Source organism: Chaetodon auriga, chromosome 12 (genome assembly GCF_051107435.1).
Source record: "Chaetodon auriga isolate fChaAug3 chromosome 12, fChaAug3.hap1, whole genome shotgun sequence".
Taxonomy (NCBI): domain Eukaryota; kingdom Metazoa; phylum Chordata; class Actinopteri; order Chaetodontiformes; family Chaetodontidae; genus Chaetodon; species Chaetodon auriga.
The window spans coordinates 5,165,158-5,187,851 of NC_135085.1; the positions used below are offsets into that span (position 1 = coordinate 5,165,158).

Sequence of the window (22,694 nt, forward strand, 5' to 3'; positions counted from 1 at the left end):
TAGAGCCAAGCAGCTGGCATGGCTGAAATCGTGACAGCTCCAGTACTGACTAATGTAATTAGGAGATTGAACGCACAATGTTATAAAGTCAGTGTCTGTACTATGATGGACATGTAACGGACAGTTTGGGGAATATTTCTACTGTTCACCTTCACTTTTTTCCCCTAACACTTTGGCTAACCTGGAGGTGTGTTTAGAACTGTCTGATCATCTTCTGCTTTTTGATATTTTCCCAAACTTTTTAGCAATGTTTGTGTTTCCAAATCTCACAGTAAAATGTTATTGTTACTAATAGGAATGAGGCATGAAATAAGAAAAAATACCCACGTTGTAATAAGGTCTAATTATCTTGAAAGAATGTTCAGTGTGTTTTCTAAAGATGCACATGCAGACAAGAGGCAGAAAAAACAAAACAATGATCTCATGCTGAAAGAAACACGATGAGGAGTTGTGCAGTACACTGCATGATGTGCAACAACGATGAGTGGAAAATGTTTCATATCAAGAGGGAAACATCACTTCCAGCACAAAGTACATAATTAGGCATATGCATGTCATGATCTTCTCAGCAATTGATTTTAATTGAATACTATTTTTTCATAGAAGCTGGTGAGGACAAAATATCAAATTGTGTGAATGTGTATTTCTGGCTGTTTGAGGGAAAAGCGCACCAGTTTGAATGACTCTGTGATCAATGCTCTGCTGATCAATATGAGTTTCAGGGTGTCACTTAGTGGCAGCTGCTAATTGAAGGTTAAAGGCAGAATGAGTAGGATTTGTCAGCCGCTGTTTGAAAACTTTCAACAACGAGAAAATGCAGGCAGAGGATAGGGTCTCACACCACACACTTCTGTGGGTCGTAAGCAGGAGTGCACACAGTGGTACGCAAGTACACAAGCATGATTGAAGTGGCTGCTGACTGAACTGCACAGGCCATAACAGATGGACTCATGAAGCTTTTCCATGAAGCTGGCTTGGATGACTGGACGACACAGTTGATCGCCGTGTCCGCAGATGAGGGCGCTCTCAGCATCGGCATGTACAACCGCATTTCATTAAAAGTACAGCAACACACCCTTGAGAACTGTGTCAATTCAGGTGATTGCAAGGTTCTTTACTACAAAAACATGGAGCAACGCAGCATGTGAGAGAGGATTCTCACATCTCAATATGATAGAAACTGAAAACAGATCTCATATGTCGCATACTCGTCTGTTAGCGCTGATGCACAGTTACCTGTCAAAGATGAGCACAGTCATTTGACCCAAAGCGAGCTGTGGATGGAGATAGATAATTACAGGCTCAACCAGGGACACGGGAGGTACATCTTCAGGACGGTGAGGTTAATTGTTTGTTAAGATCATGCCATGGGTGAGCACCAAACACCATCTCCTGGTACTCATCATAGTACCTGGCGAAAAAAGCTACAGGCACCGGTTGTTTCTCAGATTTTCTTCTCGAAACTGAAACATTTTTCTGTCTGAATTTTAAGATACATCTGTGGTAGCTTTTAAAATCCATTTCAACATAGAAAAAAGAGTTTGTTTTTTTTTGTTTATTTTCGTCAACCGTTTCAGTGTCAGTGCCACTGAGATTTATTGCAGTTATTGCTCACTTCACAAAGGCACAGAGTGTCAACTCAGCAAGATGTTAAGACAGCAGCTGCTCTATCTGTATCTTCTGATCATCTATCACCCATGTCCAAAGCTTGTCTATACTCTGCGTTCCATTACTCATGTACCAATGTGCATTCATTTTGTAGACTTCAGTGATGAGTAATGGTGAAGCCTTCTTTTTGTCTAAGCTTGTTTAACAATGCCACAAATTGAAATCTCAGTAGAAATGTCCTGAGTTGATCCAAAGGTTTGTTATCATGTCAGTCTGGGCATATTTTCATATATTGCTTTGATCAAAATGAATCAATTTCCAATAATTTCTTTACTGAGTTTTGCCCTCTGCCTACTAGTGTTGCAGCACTGCTCTCCTGTATGACAGACTGGCGTGCAGCATTTCATTGCACACGCCAGTGAAGAGTGTGTGAATTTGTTCACACCAGTTCAACTGACTGTGAGTCCTTACACGACAATTTGCAAAATAACGTTCCACAGACTCTCTGAGCTCTGACTCTAACTCTGTCTTGGCAAAGAGCAGAAGGCAAAACATTCATCAACATTTCACTTGCTAAAATGTCAAATGTGGCAGCAGCAGGTTGTTGTTGATTTGGGAGAGAAGAAGCTCCACCCTGCAAAACCACTGTCACCGTGAGTGGACTGAGTCTGTAGTGCCAACAGCTCCAGTACAGTGAGACTGGTTGTGAGACTTAACATGTGCTGCTGTGTTATGTGTGATAGATATTTACATCCTACTGATATTCAACAAATTCAGTTTCTGTTTATGTTGTATATTACACCATTTTGAATGTGTACTGCTACATAATGAATGGAAGGGCTGTTGGACCCCAAATTGTTAAATCAGGTGAAGTATATCATTATAACTTACATGCTGAGTATACCTGATATATACTAAGGTGTTCATGTTATTTTGTCCAATCAAACATTTAACAAAGTATTTACCGTACATGCACAGGCTTTCTCTTTTAGTAAGTAAAACAACCAGTCATTTCATAGTGTCTTTCATCTTTTAATATAAGAACATTTACAATCTCTTTAAACACTGAAATCCTCAAACAGGAGAAAAAAAAGCATTATAGAGCTGCCTGACTGGCATATCAGAACAGTTTGTCTGCGGGTTGTACAACAACTCCTATATGTACAAGTTAAATATTCATAAACATTGCAGTGTCACCAGGTGATGCATGATTAAACTGTTACTATATGTTAACATGAGTGGAAGTACCAGAAGGAACAGCACTATTTTCCCTGCACCGTGTGGATGGATCTAACTTTTCGGTTTGTTTACATTGTTATCAGCCTCTTTGACAGATTCACCTCTGAGTTCAATACCTCTGAGTCAAGCATTTGTCAGATTTAGCGCTCCTCTCTGACACTTTATAGGTCAGGGGTTCTTAAACATTTCAGCCCAACACAAAATTTATCATCTCGCCCTTATCCAGACTCACACAGTCACATGTGGTCTTGTTACACGGGGACCCAAAAGAAGCTGGACTGTCTCCGGAATTAAGAATCAGTGCTTAGGAAAGGAAAATGTGAGAACTCTCTTAGTTTGGATGGTAGACACTAGAAGCCTTTTTGTCTCATTAATATGGATAAATAATTTAAGAAACCATGAAAAACAAAACAAAACAAAACAAAAAAACAGAAAGATGAAATCCTTCAGCCTTTCTATGTGATATTTAGGATGGTAGCATATTTCCAGGTGTATTTAAGGTGGTTTCCCACCTTATCAAACAGTTCCTTCCATCCTTTACATCCAGATGTTAGATTTTAGACATCTGGGAACTCTGCTAATGGTACTTTATGTATGTTAACAAGGGATGCAACATTTTTTCGATATCATGTAATCTGTAGATTACAAATAGGCAAATTGGAAAGAGTTACTTCAGGCACCTTTGTTTCCAGACTAATAATCCAGTTAAGATTTTGCTTTGACAATAGTCAGGTTTCCATCTGAACATATTGACCAAATTTCCAGTAAACACAAATGAAAAATAAATGTGTGTTTTCATCCACTATCTAAAACATTACATAAGAGGAGGGTTTCATGTATTCATTTGGGGGATGTGACAGCTCTCCAGTTCTCCACACGCACCTGATGTTTTCATCTCTTCAGTGGAAGGAAGGCTGTGTATTATGTACTAAGTCTGTTTCCACTGCACTTTGTCCTATTTAGTTTATATTGATTCCTTAACATTTCCACCTTAGCAAGGCATTTTTCTTCAAATTTTAAATGTTTCCACTGCAGGTTTATTCATGTATTGAACATGCACATGCAATTTGACACTGTTCTACTCAGGATCAATGATGGCTAAACATTACGCCTTTTAGAAAACTGATAATGCAATTTTCAAGCAAATGCAAGTTTAAATTGTTTCCTTTACAACCTTTGGGTTAATTTTGGATGAAAGTGACAGCAATTATGCTTTGTTTTGGTCTCATCTGTAACCACAAGGCTTTGTAAATTCCCCAGACACAAAGCAGAAACAAAATGTACTGGCCATAGGCCTGCAGACTCCCATGTTTCCAGTGTTCAATTGTTATCAGGTTAGCAATGCAAGAAACCCCGAACCAACAGCCCCTCCCACTCCACAACTCTATTTTTTAATTAATCAATTAGTTTCTGAAATGCCAGAAAATAATTGCCCAAAAAATTGCCCATCACAATTTCCCCGAGTGGAAGGTGATGTCTTCAAATTGCTTGTTTTCTCTGGCCAACAGGCCAACGCCCAAAGATATTCAATTTACAATCATGTAAGGGAAAAGAACCAAATCAGCAGTGAATGGTTGGCATTTTCAATTTGTTTTCTGTCACTTGACTAACTGATTAATTACCCAGAGTCACCATTACACTAAACATATTTTCCCATTGAAGAGTGTGCCTTTTCTCCACAGCGATAATTTGCATGAAAGGAGCTATGAGCTAACAGATGCTAATGTATATTCTCCATCCCTGTGTGAGTCTGCTTGCCTGTGAATCGTAGCAGCAGTCCCTTCACTCTGCCCAACAGGATAAACTGTCCTGTTCTGTTGTGTGCCGTCCTCTTCTGTTCAGGCTCTCGCTCAAATGACAGGATCGCTATCACAAGGGACAGCTTCTTCCGCTGGGGAGTATTTGCATGTCAGCCAGCCTGTCTGCCTCTTTCTCTGTCTCAATTTGTCATCCTTTCATTGTTTTATTTCCTTGGTTTCCCGTTCCCTCTTTTATTCTACCCAACACAGTCTTTCTGTCGCTCATTCTCTCACTGTATGCTGGATGAAAAGCTGTGAGGAACCAAAAGGGCCACCTCTATGAAAAGGGGAAAGTCTCCAAGGAAATCAGACAGACAAAATGTTTTCAACATAGATAGAGAAAGTTAATCTTTCCTGTCGCTGTGTATACTGGAGTTTTCAGGGTCCCTGAACAAAGTAATGTCCAATCATCTACACTGGTCACATAGCACTTCCAAAGAAACTCCTGGCCTGCAATACTGAGAAAACAGAGATCCAGCATGCTTCTATTGGATAGTTTGACACAGGCAACATTCACTACTGCTGCATTTTATCAGTCAACAACTACTCCCAAAATGTGGTCAGCTAGCTGATTAATTGCAGGAGATATATTTTAGTTTTGTCACCCGATAGCCATTGGTCTACAGCAATGCTCATGCTGAGTTGTGGTTTTGAGAGTCTACTCTTCTGTGAACAGTTGCCACTGTATCTCCCATGTGTGGTCCCGGTCCTGGTGTGATGAACCTGGGCTGTATTACAGTGTCTTTTCTTGAGGTATTGGCTGCACGTACTTGGGAGTCTGCATAAGGGGTTTGGTTCCAAGACGGCTCCCTCTTTCCCCCCTGGAAGGCTTGGTTTTGTTTGGTTCAATTGTGTTGAGTTTATCCTTTCTTCATGATACAGAGAGTTTTAGGTTGGCATGTACAGTTACAGCACCCAACACCCACACTTCACCACTGACTGCTGACTTAACATATCATGCTTGCTTAGTTTGAGTTATCCATAGTAAATTATTTGCTTTGTTAAATTGTAAGAATTCTTTGTTATGGACTGAATTGTAGCAATGACTACATCCGATCCTGCTAATGACCTGCATATACCCCACAGCGGCACCACTACTGCCCACCTACTCTGATCAGCAGACATTATAATAGAATAAGCTGTAGCCTCAAATAGAGAAAATGGACAGCAACGTAAAATATTTTAGGACTGAATAGATCAAATTCTAATGCTACAAAGAGTCATTATGTTTTTGAAGCTCAGAAAAATGTACTGACAGTTTTATAGCTGCCTCCTTCCAATGATTGCGTAAGGAAGTGGTCATCACATGGTGCCACAAGAAATTGCAATACAATGTGTGGCATCTCTTTTCAGTCTTCTCTGTATTGATTCCAACTGAACATATGTACTGCCAGAGCAAGCACGAGTGTGGCCCCTAAGCCAGATTTCGCAGCCTCACAGCCCAGTGTCCTTCCTGGGGGCTTGGTTCATTTGCAAAAACAAGTGACTCTTTGCAAACAGGAGGCCTTGGTTCAGCGGCTCTTTAAATGTGTACTTCTATTCAGGCATTACCAAAGAAAAATGTTTAAAATTAATGCAGCTGAGGTATCCAGACCTTTTTTTTTTTTTTTACTAGTACAGGACAAGCTCCATAAACCCTGGATCATACAATTACTACTCAAGCATCTTTGTGTCACATCCTTCCTGACTTGTAATCAGCCATGTTGTTCAAACTCTACACCCCCAGTTGGTGTTTTCAAATGTATACTCTCCAAGCCCAAGCCTATAGATGATCCGTTCATAATTTTGTTTACAATCAGTTATACATTCAGTCAGATTTTTTTTCAAAATTCATACGTATTTCCAGTTATATTTAATGTTTCTCATACTCTTATATGTAGGTTACTGTGACATCTCATAGACTGCCTCCAAACCAAACCCAAATTAGTCAGCACAGTAAAGACAGTCACTTGCTTGTGGTCACTGCAACAACATTGTGCACACTGCACATACTGCTCCACTGTCGAGCGCGGGGGGGACAGTTGTAGCAGCTTCAGGGTTTTTGCGGAAGTTCCTCAGGTGAGGTGGCTCTCTTTCTCGAAAATCCAAAGACTTCTATAGCATTCATCAGCTTGTGAGAGTTGTGGCTTCCCTTTCTTTTTTCCAGCAATGGCCATTATGCTTAAATTATCAGATCTCTCAACTGCTTGCACGTTCATAGTGGTAAGACTGAGGCAGTTGAGACAAGGTTCTCTCATCACTCCTAACTTCTTTAGGATCACAATTTGATGGTGTCCCATTAGAGATCATGCTATCTGCGCTAGCTTTGTCATTCTCATGGAAAAAAAAAACACATTCCTCATTATCAGCATCCTCAGGTACACCTTCATTTCTAGAGCTACTGTCATCAAAACCCTCATTACCAAGAAACTGCTGCTTTGCCCAGGTGCTGCTTCATCATATAACTATGACACTAAGTTAACATAAAAAAAACTTTTTCATCATTGTGTCTGTATTTATTCATATTAAGAGTGAGACAACAATGCCATTACGAGGCCAAACAGGAAAACATACATTACCTGCTATCACTTGCATCCACCATACCACAAATAACAAAATATAATACTCTATGTACAGGTCTGTAGTGAGTGTACATACTTTATAGAGCGACACATTAGAAGAAAACAGTCTCTTTTTGACATTTTGACAGCAGAACATGGTTAAAAATAAATACTTTGTGGACTGCCAGGGAGCTGAATGAAACAAATGAATTAGACACTATATAGCATAGAGTCCTGTGTTCCTAAAGACCAGGTTTGCATTGAGGGGTTGACAGATTTTGTAGAGGAGAAAGAGCCTCACACGTATAGGCTATCATGGAAACACCAGCCCGAAGCTCTCAGAGTACTGGTTATAAAGGTCAGTCTGTTGATGCCAGGAGCCTGTCCAGAAGCAAGCAGCTGAATGACTGTGGTGACTTCCTGCAAGACCGGTCCAAACCAGCTGTTCAGAGATCAACTGAGGTCTGAAGCAAATGAAGCAGCAATGCAACACAGTAAAACTCATCCTTACAATGTATGATGAAGACAAATAAAAGCATATCTGCTCATTTCTGCCTGGTTGGTGGCCTTCCACACCTCTCCCTGACTTGTCACTCCCTAACTGAACAGAAAGAAGCATCCAATGTTTTTAGATGTCACTAAACAATGTCTGCCCTTATACCCTCCACTGTAAAACACCATCCAGCGCCTGTCGTTAGTCTCCTGACAAAGATCAGCAGTTTTGGGTCACACAAACTACATTCAGTGTCTTTAATCTCCAGCTCTGAAGTTTGAACAGCCTCTTTGATTGTGGTGGAGGCTGAGAGCTTTAGTGCTGGCAAAACACCCATACAAGGTACTTTTCCCACCATTAGCTTAAGGAGTCAAAATCTCCCTTTCTCTCTCTCCCTCCAGTGCTCAAAGAACTTCAAATCACTTTTTCTTCTTTTTTTTTTTTTTTCCAAAATCTAAAATGTGCCTCAGTTTAATACTAAATAGCCAATAAGACTTAGATTTTACTGGTGGGGATAGACATAAATTGCCTGCAGCAAGGTGATGGTCTTTAAAACCAACAGGATATAAAACTGCTTACTACTTGAGAACTGAAAATAATAATAAGATATAGATCCTGTCCAGACTTGCTGTACTGCTTCTCTTCTTTCCTGTTCTAATTTGGCCCTGTTTCCATGCATTGAGTTCTTAAGCCTCCATGCATTGATGAAATCAAATCTGTAGTTAATCCTAAAAAAGAGGTTGGAGAATCTATTGTAATACACCCGTGGTGGTAACACAGCCAAAAAGCAGAAACTTCATTCAGGCTTGGCTTTTAGTTCCATTAATAGTTAGTGCTAATTTAAATGGCTGTTTTCATGGACATAACACATTTCTGTGACCAATTTTGTATAGTAACAGTCTGTGCTCTCCATTGTAGTACTACAACCAATCAAACAGTATGACCAAAGAAGCAAGTGTGCAGGAAGATGTTTTAAGTAAGGGGGGCTGCCAACTGAATATACAAGTGTGACAACATGTAGTTTTAGTGCAGAATACAGGCTCTGTGGCAATGTCACTCCTGACAGTAATGATGACAACGGCAAGAATACCACAATCACTCACTAAGCTAGCAAATCATCAGTACTAGTATTATTTAGTCTAAAACATGACAATAATGATCTTTTCTCCTTTCAAATTAGCAGGTGATGTGGTCATCTTCCGCTTGTCTCTTATGTTTTCCCTGTTATGACTTCCGGAAACGTAAACAAACAGGCACCAGCTTGTCCAGTTACTCTGTGGAGTCTCTGGTTTCAAATGACACCTCACTTGACCAATCATGATCTGCCATATGAAGCCGAGCAACCAGAGAAGCCATTTACAGTCTCAGTTGAGCAGAAGGGCAGCCTTCTCTTCTGTGTGAAGATGGAGCCAATCGCAACCTAGTTTGCAGATGATTGACACTTCGAATAGCCGATGAAATCCTGAACATGTCAATACGCCACTTCAGTGGGTTATTTACAGCTCCAGACACCTCAAATCAAGGATTTCAGTAGCTAAATTTGACACAGTTTGAAGTGATAAATATAATAAATTGTCAATATATGATATAGCAATATAAGAATACATAGCCAAAATATATAGGTATAGATACCTGAAATATGAATATAGATGGACAAAATTTAGATTTCATGAAAATAAATATAGATATATGTATGTATATGTATGTATATGTGTATTCCTATGGTTGGAGGTGCTGGCAAATAACTGCATAAACAGAAAAAGCAAAGCACAGGTGTCACAAATATACATTCAAGGATCAATGATTTTCATGAGCCTGATGAAACATTCACGGGAACGCCTTGCTCCTGTCAGTGTTAATAAGCAGGAAAACATACTGTAAGCAGATTGCATTTGAACACAAAAGCATTCTTGTATTTCTAATGAGGACAGTCAGCAGAGGAGATTAGGTTCTGAAACTGCATAGCATACAACATTTACTGCTCAACGTTTCCTTCTGCTGAGGGCCATTAGTCACAAGTGTCACTCTGTTTGTGTTTCACCTGCACAGATTGTGAACATTTCACACTTCCTATAATGTACACCATATGATAAACTTCCTCATTTCATCAAGACACATTTGGTTTGAGCTAAAGAAAACATAGAAACACCTACATTCCAAATGTGCTGCAGTTGAATTTCCAGTAATGAAGATGAGGAGCACTCCTGATGCATGACTTTGTGTGATTTGTGGTGACACAATGCACAAAAACTGGGATGAATGAAAAAATGTTCTTTCATAATCCCCCCAGTTTCATTTTTAGAGGAAGGAAATGACAGATGTTCATTTCCAGTTTGGTTCTCAAATGCACCAAACATAAACACTATCCCTGTTGGCTGTTGCTGGAGTCAATGAGGGCTGAGTCTGGCACTGCTGCTCATTTATTTATTGTCAACAAGCAAGTTACAAAACTTAGCTAATAGTAGAAGAGGCTTCACCGAATGTTCCTATCTACCGCACACACATCATGGCAGCCTGTAATGATTTGCAGCCACTCTCAAATGGAAACACCCACTTTCTGGACAGTTTTCTTTCCAAATAAACACACCAAAACCATTGTTTTGTACAACTGCTGCAATAAAAGTAAGTAAAAATGACCATTCCAGAACATTCTGCTAAATACTATGACTGGCCCAAAAAGTGAAATTTTCTTGAGTAAGTCAGTCACCTCAATCCACCTTGAGTGTGTGTTTGACAACCAGACATCAGGCTTCACCACCATGCTAGCAGCGACATCTGTCACTTACAGCCTAAAACAGACTTAATGTCTGCAAAGGTTTTGTGGCAGAAAAATAAATATCACTTTATTTAAACTTAATTAAACTTGTTCCTTTTGAGAGCCTATACAAAAACAGAGGTAATCAGGCTAAAAAAAAGTAAAGCTGATGTTACATTCATATGGGCTACAGCTCTTGTTAATGTGAAGTGACTTTGTGTACATTTATAGACATGTTAGTGTGTTAGCATAGCTTAGCATGAGCCTGTTCTTGTGGTTTGTCCCAGCTGGGTTGATGCCACTTCTTGTCTGTAGTTTAGTGGGACTGTAGATGCATTTAGTAAATCAATCTGTTGTAGGTTATATGTTACTGCGGAGAGAAACTGAGTGCAACCTCAAAGCATGTACTGAGACAAAAATTCAGGCCTGGACTTTTGTCCAGACCAGCCCACATACTGGCCCACTTATTTTTTCTGGAATAGAATTGGACAACATATGCTTCTAAGACACAATATTAGCACAACAGTAAGATTCTGGATTCCTCTTGTTGTGGACATTGTGGACTCCATTCCCTCTGTTTGCAGATACTTTGAGAGAGGTTATGTGAAGGAAGAGTTGAGCTGTCAGTATGATTTCCTACTAAAGGAGATTCTCAATAATGCTTGTGGACTAGTGCAGGCTCCTGATTTCATGCTCTTCCATGCTTTTGTGGCTGTCAAGGTGAGGATGACTTCCAAGTAGAGACTATGATCTCCTTTCCCAAATGACCTGAACACCTTCCTGAGAGTGTCATCTTTGGCCCACTGATGAAAGGCATCTGTGCATGGCTCACACTCTCACAGATATCCACCTCCATAGTGTCTCATGTTCACTGACAGTCTGTGTTGTGTCTGACACAACCAGGTTCAGCAAATGTGCATAGAACCAAACATAAACGTAATCAAGAGAGAATTTTGACATCAAAGTGACTTGCCTTTGTACTGGCATGGTATGTTATCTTAACCATCTGTGGCACGCCCAGTGAACTTGCCGAGGTCCAGCTTGTGCTTTTCACCAACAGCAGATGAACAAAGTATTGTTCAGTGAAGTCTTTGTACTTTATCATTGTGAGAAGCCTTTCCTGAAAGGTGTCCATAGAATGCCTCATGCCAGCCTTCTCAACAGCAGATGAAATTGTCTCCTGAATCACATGCTGTTGTGCGTCAACAGACCAGAACTGACTGTTACCAGGGATGCTCTTCCTTGTTGTGCCCCTGACTCAAGCAGCCTCTTTGACTTGTTGATGCATTCCTTCAAATACCCTTCTGGGAGAGGTCAAGTTTTGACTGCAGAAGGATGATCTCAAAGAACTTTCTGTGATCTACATTGAGATCCTAAAGCTTAAATACTGCATAATTCACAGACGTATTACAGTACCATTTCTAATGATTTTCACTACATCCACCGCACACTCTAACACCTGACATTTCTGTCTGACTTGTTCCCTTTGAGAGGCCACCTGCTTTCCACTAAGCTGGCTTTTAATGTCAGCACTAAAGCATTCAATAGATATACTTCCACAGTTCTTACAAGCTTGTTTCATGTTCCTCTCCACTAGTGATTGAGAACTGGCAGCACATCAGTCCCACTAAAGCTTCCTATCCAGCCAGCAGAATATAAATGAATTCAGAAAATGCATGCATCTTTACTCACCAGTGGAAGAGGCCCAGTATGTCTTTGGAATGTCATCAATTAGCTTGCCAAATTCATCCATTCTACAAAATTTGGATTATTCTCCAAATTCATCCTCCACTATGGGGACCCCCCATCAAACCACTTGGCTCCTAGGGTAGCTACAACTATGGGAGGTAGCTCCAGAATTGTCAGAGAATCACAAAGCTTGTCTATTAGATGCAAGAGGTGTCACCTGGGCTTATTTACGTTGGCCAACTGTTGTAATGAATCTTGAACTAAGTATTTTGGAGGAGGAGTTTTTAACTGAGGTCAGGATTTATTCATTGGTAGTTTGGGTTTTAGGACACTGGGTACCTCCTTGGCCAAGGTCTGACAGCATTTTCTAGTTCAGTATCTAGTGATCATTATGGATTTCACATTTTTGAGGAGTCTGTTCACACTGATATTAGGCTTATAAAAACAATTTTAATTTTGTAAGAAAGTTAAAGTATCAAACAATAATAGGCTAATTAGACTGATATAAATGTATTTCTTATATCTGAAAGTCAGCCACCCACAGTGTCTGGCCCTAGGACAAATGAGGACTCCTGCTCTACCAACTGGATGTATCTCCAACCTTTCATGCCACTGATGAATGCCAAGCTACTATGGACTTGCCAAATGCCATGCAGACTGAAGATAGTGTATGATGCTCCTCTCCATGGGTTAGCTATTTCCTGTTTCTGCCATCTTTGTGGAGTACTTTCTTAGTGAGTGTATCATTTGTTTGTCGTTGGGAGTGGCGATCAAAAAACTTCCAGTATTCGTGTGGAGGACAAAGAAATCATTGTGCTACAGTCTTTTTGATTTCATCTTATTTCTTCTCTCTCTCTTCTATTTCATATGTTCTCTCCACTCAACTCAGACATATTCTCTTATTTTCCATTCCCATTCTTTTGTCTGTCCTCTTCTTTCTCCCCTTCTTTCCTTTCTATGCTTAAGGCTTCTCATTGTTTCTCTTCTCTTCCTTTCTCTCTCCTGTTTGCTCTCACATCCTTCCGTCTCTCTTCTGCTATTTTCTTCTCTTTCATAACTTCCCTCTCCTCTCTGCTGTGGACAGGGACGGACTGACCATCTGGCATAGTGGGCATTTTCCCGGTGGACCGACGTGCTATTTGGGCCGACAGTCGACCACTTTTTTTTCATTTTAAATATTGGTCTGACAGGCCCATAATACCAGACAGTTGATCAGTGGCCCGACTGACATTGGGCTGGTCCAATCACATCGTTAAACACCAACCCCTTTCGCTTTGGTCCTGCATTCGGCAAAAAAAAAAAAGTCAGGGCAAGAGTTTGTCCATAACCACCGACCGGCCCTCGACACATGCTGGTCTGCATCCCACAGGTTATTTTCTTCACTGACACGTGACGAGGTGCAGACAAACTGCGAGACAAAAAGAAGCTGGCTCTTCAAGCCAACGCTGCCAAATGCGCAAAAATTTTTGATATGTTTGCCACGGCAGGGCCTTCATCAGCTCCCGTGGCTGATGACGTGGTGGTGGTGAACAGGGTCATGCAGTAAAACCTGCGGTAGCAACCCAACCCCTTGGTAAATCTGATAATGACAAAACATCAGTAACATATTTTTGGCTAATGTTCTATGACCAGGTTAGTTTGTATTTAATCAGATCAATCAACCATGTCTATTATTTCTCTTTCTCTCGCCCTCATTCATGTGTCATCATCCCTCTTAAGTTTTCAGTTTCTACACTGCTATTTTTATCTTGAAGACTGACTAATAATTAAATCTCTCTCTCGCTTTCTGTTAAAAGTTCATTCAGGAGTTCAGCTGCATTCATCCTTTTGGACTGGGTAAGTTCACAGTTTATTGAGTACTACTCTTGGAAGAGTTAGCATCTGATCCATCATTTCTCATCTCTATTCTTTCTCTGTTCTTCCTCCCTGAAACACATAGGTACACCCACTAGGAGCAATTCTGCTTAAAGATCCATTACTGTGATGGAGTGGTGGAGTATTCTTTTTTGTAGTGTTAATAAATGACACTTTTTGGAAGTATTTAATGTGTCCACTCTCACTGATTCCCGTTAACTCATTGCATGGCTTAAGGTACATGGTTTTAAAGAGTTGCACAATTGGTATACACATTCAAGAGACCGAAAAGACTGAAAAGGTGTGCGTTATTGAATGTGGTGGGCCGGTCTGGTCCAAAATGCCAGGGCCGATATTTTGTCACAGTGAGCGTAGCCTGCATTTGAATACAAATATAATAAGGGCAGGCAAGCCATGTTGCACTTAATTGCACTTTTAGTTATTTCTCAGTGGAGGGAATACCAATCAATAAACCTCTCACATCAGGAACCTCCCAAGAAATCCAACCTCTACATGCCATCACAATACATCCTTCACCCATTTCGACAAAATAATGACTATCTTCATCATTTGTTGTTTATTCCATTCATTGTTGGTTGAATGACTTTTGAAGAGCATAGCTGACTGTATATTTAATGATTACTTGTATATTAATGGATTATTCAGTTGCACCTTGAACTGCACTTTTGCTCTTTACCTTGTTTCATTGTTACATTAGTTTACTTCTTTCTTCCTTGTTACTGGGTACAATGCATTTATGTATTACGTAAAAGAATTCTTTATGAATAAAATTTATTTTTTGTCAGGGTTTGTTATTATCATTGCTATTATTGTAATATATTGTTCAACCTTTTGTTTGTTTGTTTGTTTTCTTTGTATTTGGTCTTTGCTGTATCTCATTTTTTTTTTTTAATGTTTAATGCAATGTCAAATTCCTTGTATGTGCACATATACTTGGCCAATAAAGCCGATTCTGTTTCTGATTCATTATTGTCATCATTATTATTATTATAATTATATAACTGATAATACTACTAAAAAAAATATTTTTAGGCTATTACCACTACAAACTGATGTAAAATGATGCAGATAGAATCCAGATACAAAATGAAAAGTTAATCTTATTATACATCTGCATGAATAATGTTGACCATTTCCACTGGCACTGTTGCCAGGCTTAACGCCCTCAGACCCCGGCAGGTCTGCGGCTTCATGTTTGGTGCATGTTGAGGCAGACACACCAAAAAAATTACTCATTATTTTATCTTTTATTTAGTAACACCTCAAGTTTTTTCCTCTTTTACAGTATTTCTGCCCACCCTTCTCACCTAACTTGTCTTCCCATGGCACATAGTGTCAGTGTTGCGAGCATTGCAAGTGTTGTTACGGATCCAAGCCACACAAACGTTCAACTCCCATGCCATGCATACATACCACCCAATGTATACAATTGACCGGCCCACAGATGCAGCAACCCACTGAGATTCTGCCCGGTTGGCAAGATGACCAGTGTATGCCTGGCAACCTCTAAAAATATATAGGGGAAGAAAAAGAGTGTCAATATGATTAATTTGACCATGTTTTGTTAAATAGAATGCTCAGTATTAGGACATGTAATATTGTCGGGGCTAACAAGCAAATTTTCAGTACAGTTTGTCTTCAAAATGCTGACAACAAAAAAAAAAAGTATTCTGCAACACTAGTAAATTTGTAATGTGACCTTGTCTTCCTTGGTCGGAGGTAATGAATGAGTTTGCCAAGTGAGTCTTGGAAAGCAATATGAGGAATCAATTATTTTTGTATTTTTCTGCAAGCTGTCATGTGAAACTGACAAGCTCTATAAGACCTGAATTTCAGATTTGTCAGCCATGATGCCACTGTTGATACAGCTATAATCAACCACCTTATGAAAACAACTCGCTTCTCCTCTGCCTCTCTCAGTCAAGGTCAAACAAGCTCTAACTTTGCATTTCAATGTCCGTCTCTCTCTCTCTCTCACTGTCTCCAAGCATGAATCATTTCTCTGGATACATATGTAATAATGTAATTTGAAAGTAATTTCAAAACCTCCAAATCTACACCATTATTGATGACTGTGTCAAATGACCTGCAGGTACACAAGTACAAAGTGTGCACATACACACACGTGCCAGTCGATTTCACCAATTCTACCTCATTAATTCACACAGTCTGACTTTCTAAACATCATAAATCATTGCAAGACTAGCAGCCCAACCCCTCTCACCTTTTCTCTCCCTCCCACTTTCTCTCAACCCTATCTTCCCTCCATCTCTCCCTCTATGTCATCTGTTCCCTCTTCAATCACTCTCTCATTTTCCCTCTCTTCCCCTTGCTTCTTTAGGAGGTCCAGAAAGTTTGTAGTATGCAGTCTAAATAGTGCTCTGATGGATTGGCTGTCTTCCACAGGGCTGAAGATTAGCCCAAGGGCAAACCCACTCCTGTTTCCTGGGTGCCATGCCGAAGATGAATAACTGTTTATTAACCCGATGCAGAGTGACTCCTTCCCCACCTCATTATGGGGTGGGAATGGAAATATAGGCTCAAGTTGGCCAGTATGGCACGCTCTTTCCCCACCTCCCTGTCTCTGTCACTCTTACTGTCTCTCTGCTCCTCTGTTGCTTTCTCCAGCAGATAAACCAGCAGCCTGATGTAATGTGACAGTGTGCGTTTGCTTCTTGTTTGCTCCCTGACAACCCAGGAAATTGGCTTTTCATCTTACAAAAAACACTACACTCCGTATATTAGAGGACATTCATCTTATTATGAGGGGCCGAGGGTAATTGGAAGTTTATGCATCCATTTAATGGCAACGTACTGAAGGCCAGCTTTATGAAGGCTTTCGTGACATTTCTTTCAGGAGCAGGTAGGATGCATTCCGCCCCAGATATGCGGTATATACATATATGTGTGAAACAAGCACACCAGGCTACAGTCATAGTTTGTCATTTTAGCAAGTGTTTGCTCCTTTCTCCTTGCAAATGCATTTATGGGAGAATTGTGCAAATGATATGTGGACAAACAGTAACTTAACACGGGTTTATTATGTCTTCTGATTCTGAATTTATTAAGGTCAGTTTTGCTTGGTATATTCCCTGCCTTTGAAAAGTGGGCATAAAAATAGTGTAGATATTTACATAAGCAACAAGGAAGTTTGCAAGAAGGAAAGAGATATGAATTAGCTGTTATTATTACGTATAACTCCATGACAGTGTCAGCAAACAAAAATATCTGGACAGCTGCCATAGTCAGGACCACTTAAGCTTAGTCTGAGACCTGTCCGAATCTGAGCAGTTTTGAGATTAAGTCAACATCAAGAATATCTACAGTCAATGGCGATCAAATCAAAATTAGTATGCTTGAGAAATGAAGATTTAATCCAAAACGCGAAACAGCCGCTGGTCAATATTCTCCAAACTGGAGACATTTCTGCCGGTAAACTCCTATGATTTCCTGAAGTCAGGAGCAAGTTCAAAAGCTTTTATAGCTTGTTTAAGCTTTTATAAAGTGTGGCAACATTAGGAGGAGGAGTGAGGACAACACAGTGCGTGCAAGGATGCCATTTTTAAAAATAATTTGAGCCTCTGACCCTAAAATATCTCTCCATGTCCCTGTTTCATACGGTTTAACTGTTGTCCATAGTGAAAGTTAAAGTAAAATACACTACTGTCAGTTTATAGGCCATACAGTGTAGTGTAACAGTTCTGCAGTGAGTCCCACCTTCATGAAAGTCATAATGTTCAGTATTTGTTGAAACTGTTTAAGAAAGGTGTTGATTTAACTTTATGGTCTGTAAAACACAATACAATTCAACAGCACCACAAACCACATCCTGTGAAATTACTGCATTAGTTTTAGCTAGGTAGACCTAATAAACAAGCAAATGAGTGTAACTTAATTAGTAATGTCCTGGAGGCAAAAGAAAAGTTTGAAATGTTGTAGCACTGGGAAACAATGCCAATTTGTAGGAATTTGCAGTTATATCTCTGAGGAAAAAAAAAAGTATTATTGCAATGGCATATTCTTGCACGAACTGAACATATTTCCACATATTTGTGCATAAAACTACAAAACTAAAATTATCATTACCCTCACTTTATTGTATTGTAAATGACAGTGCAGAACAGTGCATGTGATGTTAGAGAATTGTGTGTCTCTGGAAGGAAACGATTTGGGGGATTTTCTGTTCATTAAACTTGAATTTGAACTGGAAGTTAAATAAACTGTGAAGTAACGACATACTAGAAACTGATTAGACTTTTACAATGAACATTTGGCTGCATTTCCCTTAATATTCCAGTGAAACATCGGTTGTAATAACACCATCTCCCCCTTCCACCTGCACACATTTGTGCTGCACCATTATCTCAGTAAATCTGGGTATGTGTCTGGAATGGGGTTCTCACAGCCCAAACCAAAAGAAACCTGTTGTGCAATATGTGTCAATATGTTATTTCATAGATTCCATACACATGTTACAACAGTGAGAAACAAGGAAAGGGATCCCAGATAGATAAACCACTTTGTTTTTACTTGAGCAAGCTGAGCACAGAAGAACTGCTGAAAATGACATACAAGGTTTACTGACTTTAAGTGAGAAATTAGTGAAGTAAATGTAGAATCATATCAAGTATCATCCTGGTAAGATTGCAGCTCTCAAGAGTACCATCACTGCCCTGCAGAAACCCTATAACTCCAGTCACAGTGGTTACTGGCAGCTGACATTACCCCCCCACCCCTCCACCCCCGGCCTGTGGGGAAAAAAAAAAAAAAAAAAAAAAAAAAAGTTTCATTGACCTGAGACTAAACCAAACCATTCTAAACCTTGTTAAAACCATAATAAAATCAAGCAGGTTCTATGAGTTTGTTTGTCTGTTTCTGAGTGTTTGTAGTGGAGATAGAAGGATCTTGCTGAACAATTACAGTATGCAAGTAGTGCTGTGCACTGTGAATAGTGACTCAAATTTTCACAACACCAAATCAAAACAAGTAACTGCAGAAAGTGTGACTGGCATTTACATGGAAAAGCTACATTACCACTGGAGAATGTGTCTGTTGTTCTGTCTTGGTAGAAATATTGAAATATAAAAAGCAATACAGCCTTCGCTGGGAAATCAAACACAGAAACTAAATGTGCTTCTTATCTTAACATTGACTCTCCATATAAGGCATGAGTTTGTTTTGTTATAAACATTTTTTTGGTCTTTGCACTTGGTTATCTAAAAAGCAATGTGCACTTGTCCACACCTGGGGTTAGATGGAGCGTTATTTACAGCGCTATATCCGCAGACCTTTTTGTTACCACATCAGAAGATTTCTTTATGATTTTCAGCTAAAAAAAATAACATTTAAGATATTTTGCCATTCAGTTTGCCGATTTGTTCACCTTCATTTGGTATAGACACACCACCAAGGACAGAACATCACTAACAGGCTTCTCACTCAGATGTTAAGCATAGATACTTACAAGTTTTCAAATGCCAGATAAAATGGAAGGCGGGGATTAAAAAGAAATATTCAAAGACAGTAACAGGGTTCAGGATTATCAAATTTTAAACTGTTAAGCATAACATAACAACTCATTCACCACATATATAATATTATCCCATTTTCCCTTCCCACGAGATTGTTCTGTAGCCAAAGAAAATAGGGTTAGAAAAGGGGAAATCCTCTTCCATTAACTCATTTTTCAAGACCCCTTAAGAGTTCCTCTTTACATATCAAAATCGCCTCTATCTTTGCAAGGAAGAGGTCTTAGGTATACTTAATGACATCGGCTCTCTGAGGATCTAAATCACAAAACCTGTCGGTACAAGAGAGTCTCTTAGCTTCATCCAGTCGTACAGTTTGCCAAAAGCAGGACAGTAAGCAAGTAGTAACAAAAGTAAGCCTCCTGGCTAGTACAGTAGAGCCTCTGGAAGAGTCCAAGTGTCAGCTGTTCCCACAAAAGTCCACAACACGACTCCACTGTTCATTGAAGGGCTCTGGTAGAAATTTAGGATAAAAATGTGACACCAGAAATCGAGCTAAGACCAACCATAAGAAAAGCCCAGCACGCAGCCTTTACAGTTGGATGTTCTATTAATCCACATGATTTGGGTCCATGAGGCCAACTTAATAGGACCTCCCCTACATAGTCTATGGTTTTATCAGCCACTTTTTGTGTATAGTACCACTCACAACCTGACTTGTGTGCTAAGCTAGCTAGCTGCACAGCTGGGCCAGCTCAGGTTCAGGAGAAGCATTGGGAAGCTTGGAGTTGAAGATCTGCAGAGAGTCCTTGATACGTGCCACCTCTCCAGCTGACAGCTTGAGCCGGTGGCGTAGCAGACAAGAAAACAGGTCAAGTGGCTGTGGTGCTGGTGGAGACAGCCGGTTAATCCGGTCTCTCATCTCCAACAACATCAGAAAGGCAGCATCCTGCGTACCCTGCGTGTAGGGGTAGTCCAGCTGGAGAATCAGATCCTTGATGCCCTCAGGGTCAAAGTGCATGCTGTACCCAAACACTTTCAGTGTGTTGATCTTCATATACCCCAGGTTGGACGTCTGGTCATCCAAGTCCAATGGTTCATAGAAGAGAGTTTCATTCACTGTTGGATCATCTGTGACTATGCGACTTCGCAAGTAGATGTGCACTGTTTCAAAGAAGGACTTCCATTTGTTGCCCAGAGACAGTGTCCAGTTGTAACACTGCGCCGTGATGACAGCATCCAGTCGAGTTCTCTCCCAGTCAGGGAACTCAGCCTGGTTTACTGGCATGAACCAGCTCTCAGAGTGACTTCCTCCAAAAGGATTCACATAAATCACAGGCACAGGCTCCAGTGTCGAATTCTTAGTAGAGCATATCTGAAAAGAAATGCCCATCAGCATGTGGATGAGATTGGACTTATTTTTGTTACTCTTGAGTGTCAGCAACATTCTCTTCCTCCAGGCAGGATTGAACCAACTTCCCAGGCGGACATCGTTGCTGATGTAGATGGCATGGACCTCTATTCTGCTGTCCAGTCGCTGAAGCAAGTACTTCACCTACAAAAAGGGGTTAATAAACTGTGAGATTACATTCACGCTTATAAGTAGACTATAGATACCCAAGATCTATCTATCTATCTATCTATCTATCTATCTATCTATCTAGATTGATAGATGAAGGTACATAGATATATGCCCTCCAGTTTGTAACAGTTTTTTTGTTGTAAGTTTTAGTCTCCAGACCTAAGCAAACTTACATGATGATGATCATCAGGGTTACTTTCTCAGACTTTAAAAGGCTTGACAATTTTGTTTTTAATTCCTTACAAAGAGTAAACTGACCATTATGTGTAAACTCAGGGGAGTGGCCCATTCATGTTGTATAAAAATACTTAAAATATAATGGTTTATCAGATATTGTAGAATTATTTGCAGTAGCATCTACATTGTGTAGATTTGCAATACCAAAATGTAGTTCTTCATTTTATGGTGTATTTTCATGTGCTGTTATTATTGTTATTAGAGGTATATTTTTGTCTAGGTACGAAGAAACCTGTATTAATGTACATGTTCATCTTTGTCATGGCATTTTGTGAAATTACAGGTACTCTACTTTTTGGTCCACAGAGGTTTGAGAACTAATGGAATAGGTATATAAGAAGCTCTGAGAACCTCAGCATCAGGCATGTCCAAGTCCAAGTTCAGATAGTGGTCCAGGGATGCTGCGATGCTCGGCCGGCAGGAACCAAGATGGAGGAGGTTGCCGTGGTGACAGGCTCCGCAGCGGGTTGCGTTGTCAGTGGCACAGGAGGAGCAGGAGGAGGATGAGGTGCCCACAATGCAGGGGATGACTCCCTGGCAGGTGGGCTGCTCCAATGGGCAGATACAGCTCTTCACCTCCTCAGAGAAGGAGCCCAGCACTCCGTGTTCATTGCAGTAGAGCAGAGACTGGGCCCTGCTCAACCAAAACCCAATGGGCCTGCAGCGGGGAAAAGAGAAAACACAATAATGCAGGTACGTATACATTTTCCAACACAGAACACAGAATATATAACTATCTGACCAGTAATTTCACTGGACTGAAGAAACTTTTACCTCTGACCACAAGTCAGCATAACAAATGGGTGTGGTCAGAAGTGTGCCATGTTGCACCTGTAACCACACCTAACAGTGTTGTCACTGGGTCCTGGAGTACATCTGTCCCTCTGCAAGGTGAGAACTTAAAGCACTGGAGGTCAGCAAAGACCAGATTTTTAGGGTGTGCCGAGTTACTTTACTTTAACTGTTGCACTCGGGGCCTTGTTCTTCTTATGTTTCTTTAACAGCTATGTTCTCAATCACTGTGATCACTTTAACTATCATCGCCACTACACATTGGACTGATCTCATAACTGCAAAGGCATATTACTGCCACAGATTCCTAGTATAACAAGGAAAAATTGTAATTTAATTGTAATTGTGTAATTCACCAGTCTGAGATTATCAAATTAATGTTCCAAAGCCAATCAGCAATATGCCACAGACGCTCAGCAAGGAATACAAGGTGTGTACGAATTCCGAGTTCTCAATAATGGAGTGGTGGACAAATGTTTGAACTTTGGTCAGAGATAGGCTAGCTGTTTTCCCCCTGCTTCCAGTCTGTTACACTAAACTACACCAATCACCTCCTGGCTCTTCCATATACGCACACAAACATAAAAGTGGCTTCAATCTTTGGTCATCAGGAAAAA

The 22,694-nt window shown here is 40.2% G+C and overlaps 1 protein-coding gene across 4 annotated transcripts in view; it reads right to left on the minus strand.

Annotated features, from left to right (window-relative positions):
- Positions 1-2,631: 2,631 nt before the first annotated feature.
- brinp2 (bone morphogenetic protein/retinoic acid inducible neural-specific 2) overlaps positions 2,632-22,694 on the minus strand; it is a 252,538-nt gene continuing 232,475 nt past the window's right edge. For all 4 annotated transcript variants that reach the window (XM_076744806.1, XM_076744802.1, XM_076744803.1 and 1 more), the window contains 2 exons: positions 21,637-21,943; positions 2,632-21,021 (listed from right to left, as the gene is read on the minus strand). In XM_076744806.1, coding sequence (XP_076600921.1) covers positions 20,200-21,021; positions 21,637-21,943 — 1,129 coding nt within the window. In that variant the 3' untranslated portion in view covers positions 2,632-20,199. The remainder of the gene's footprint in view (positions 21,022-21,636; positions 21,944-22,694) is intronic.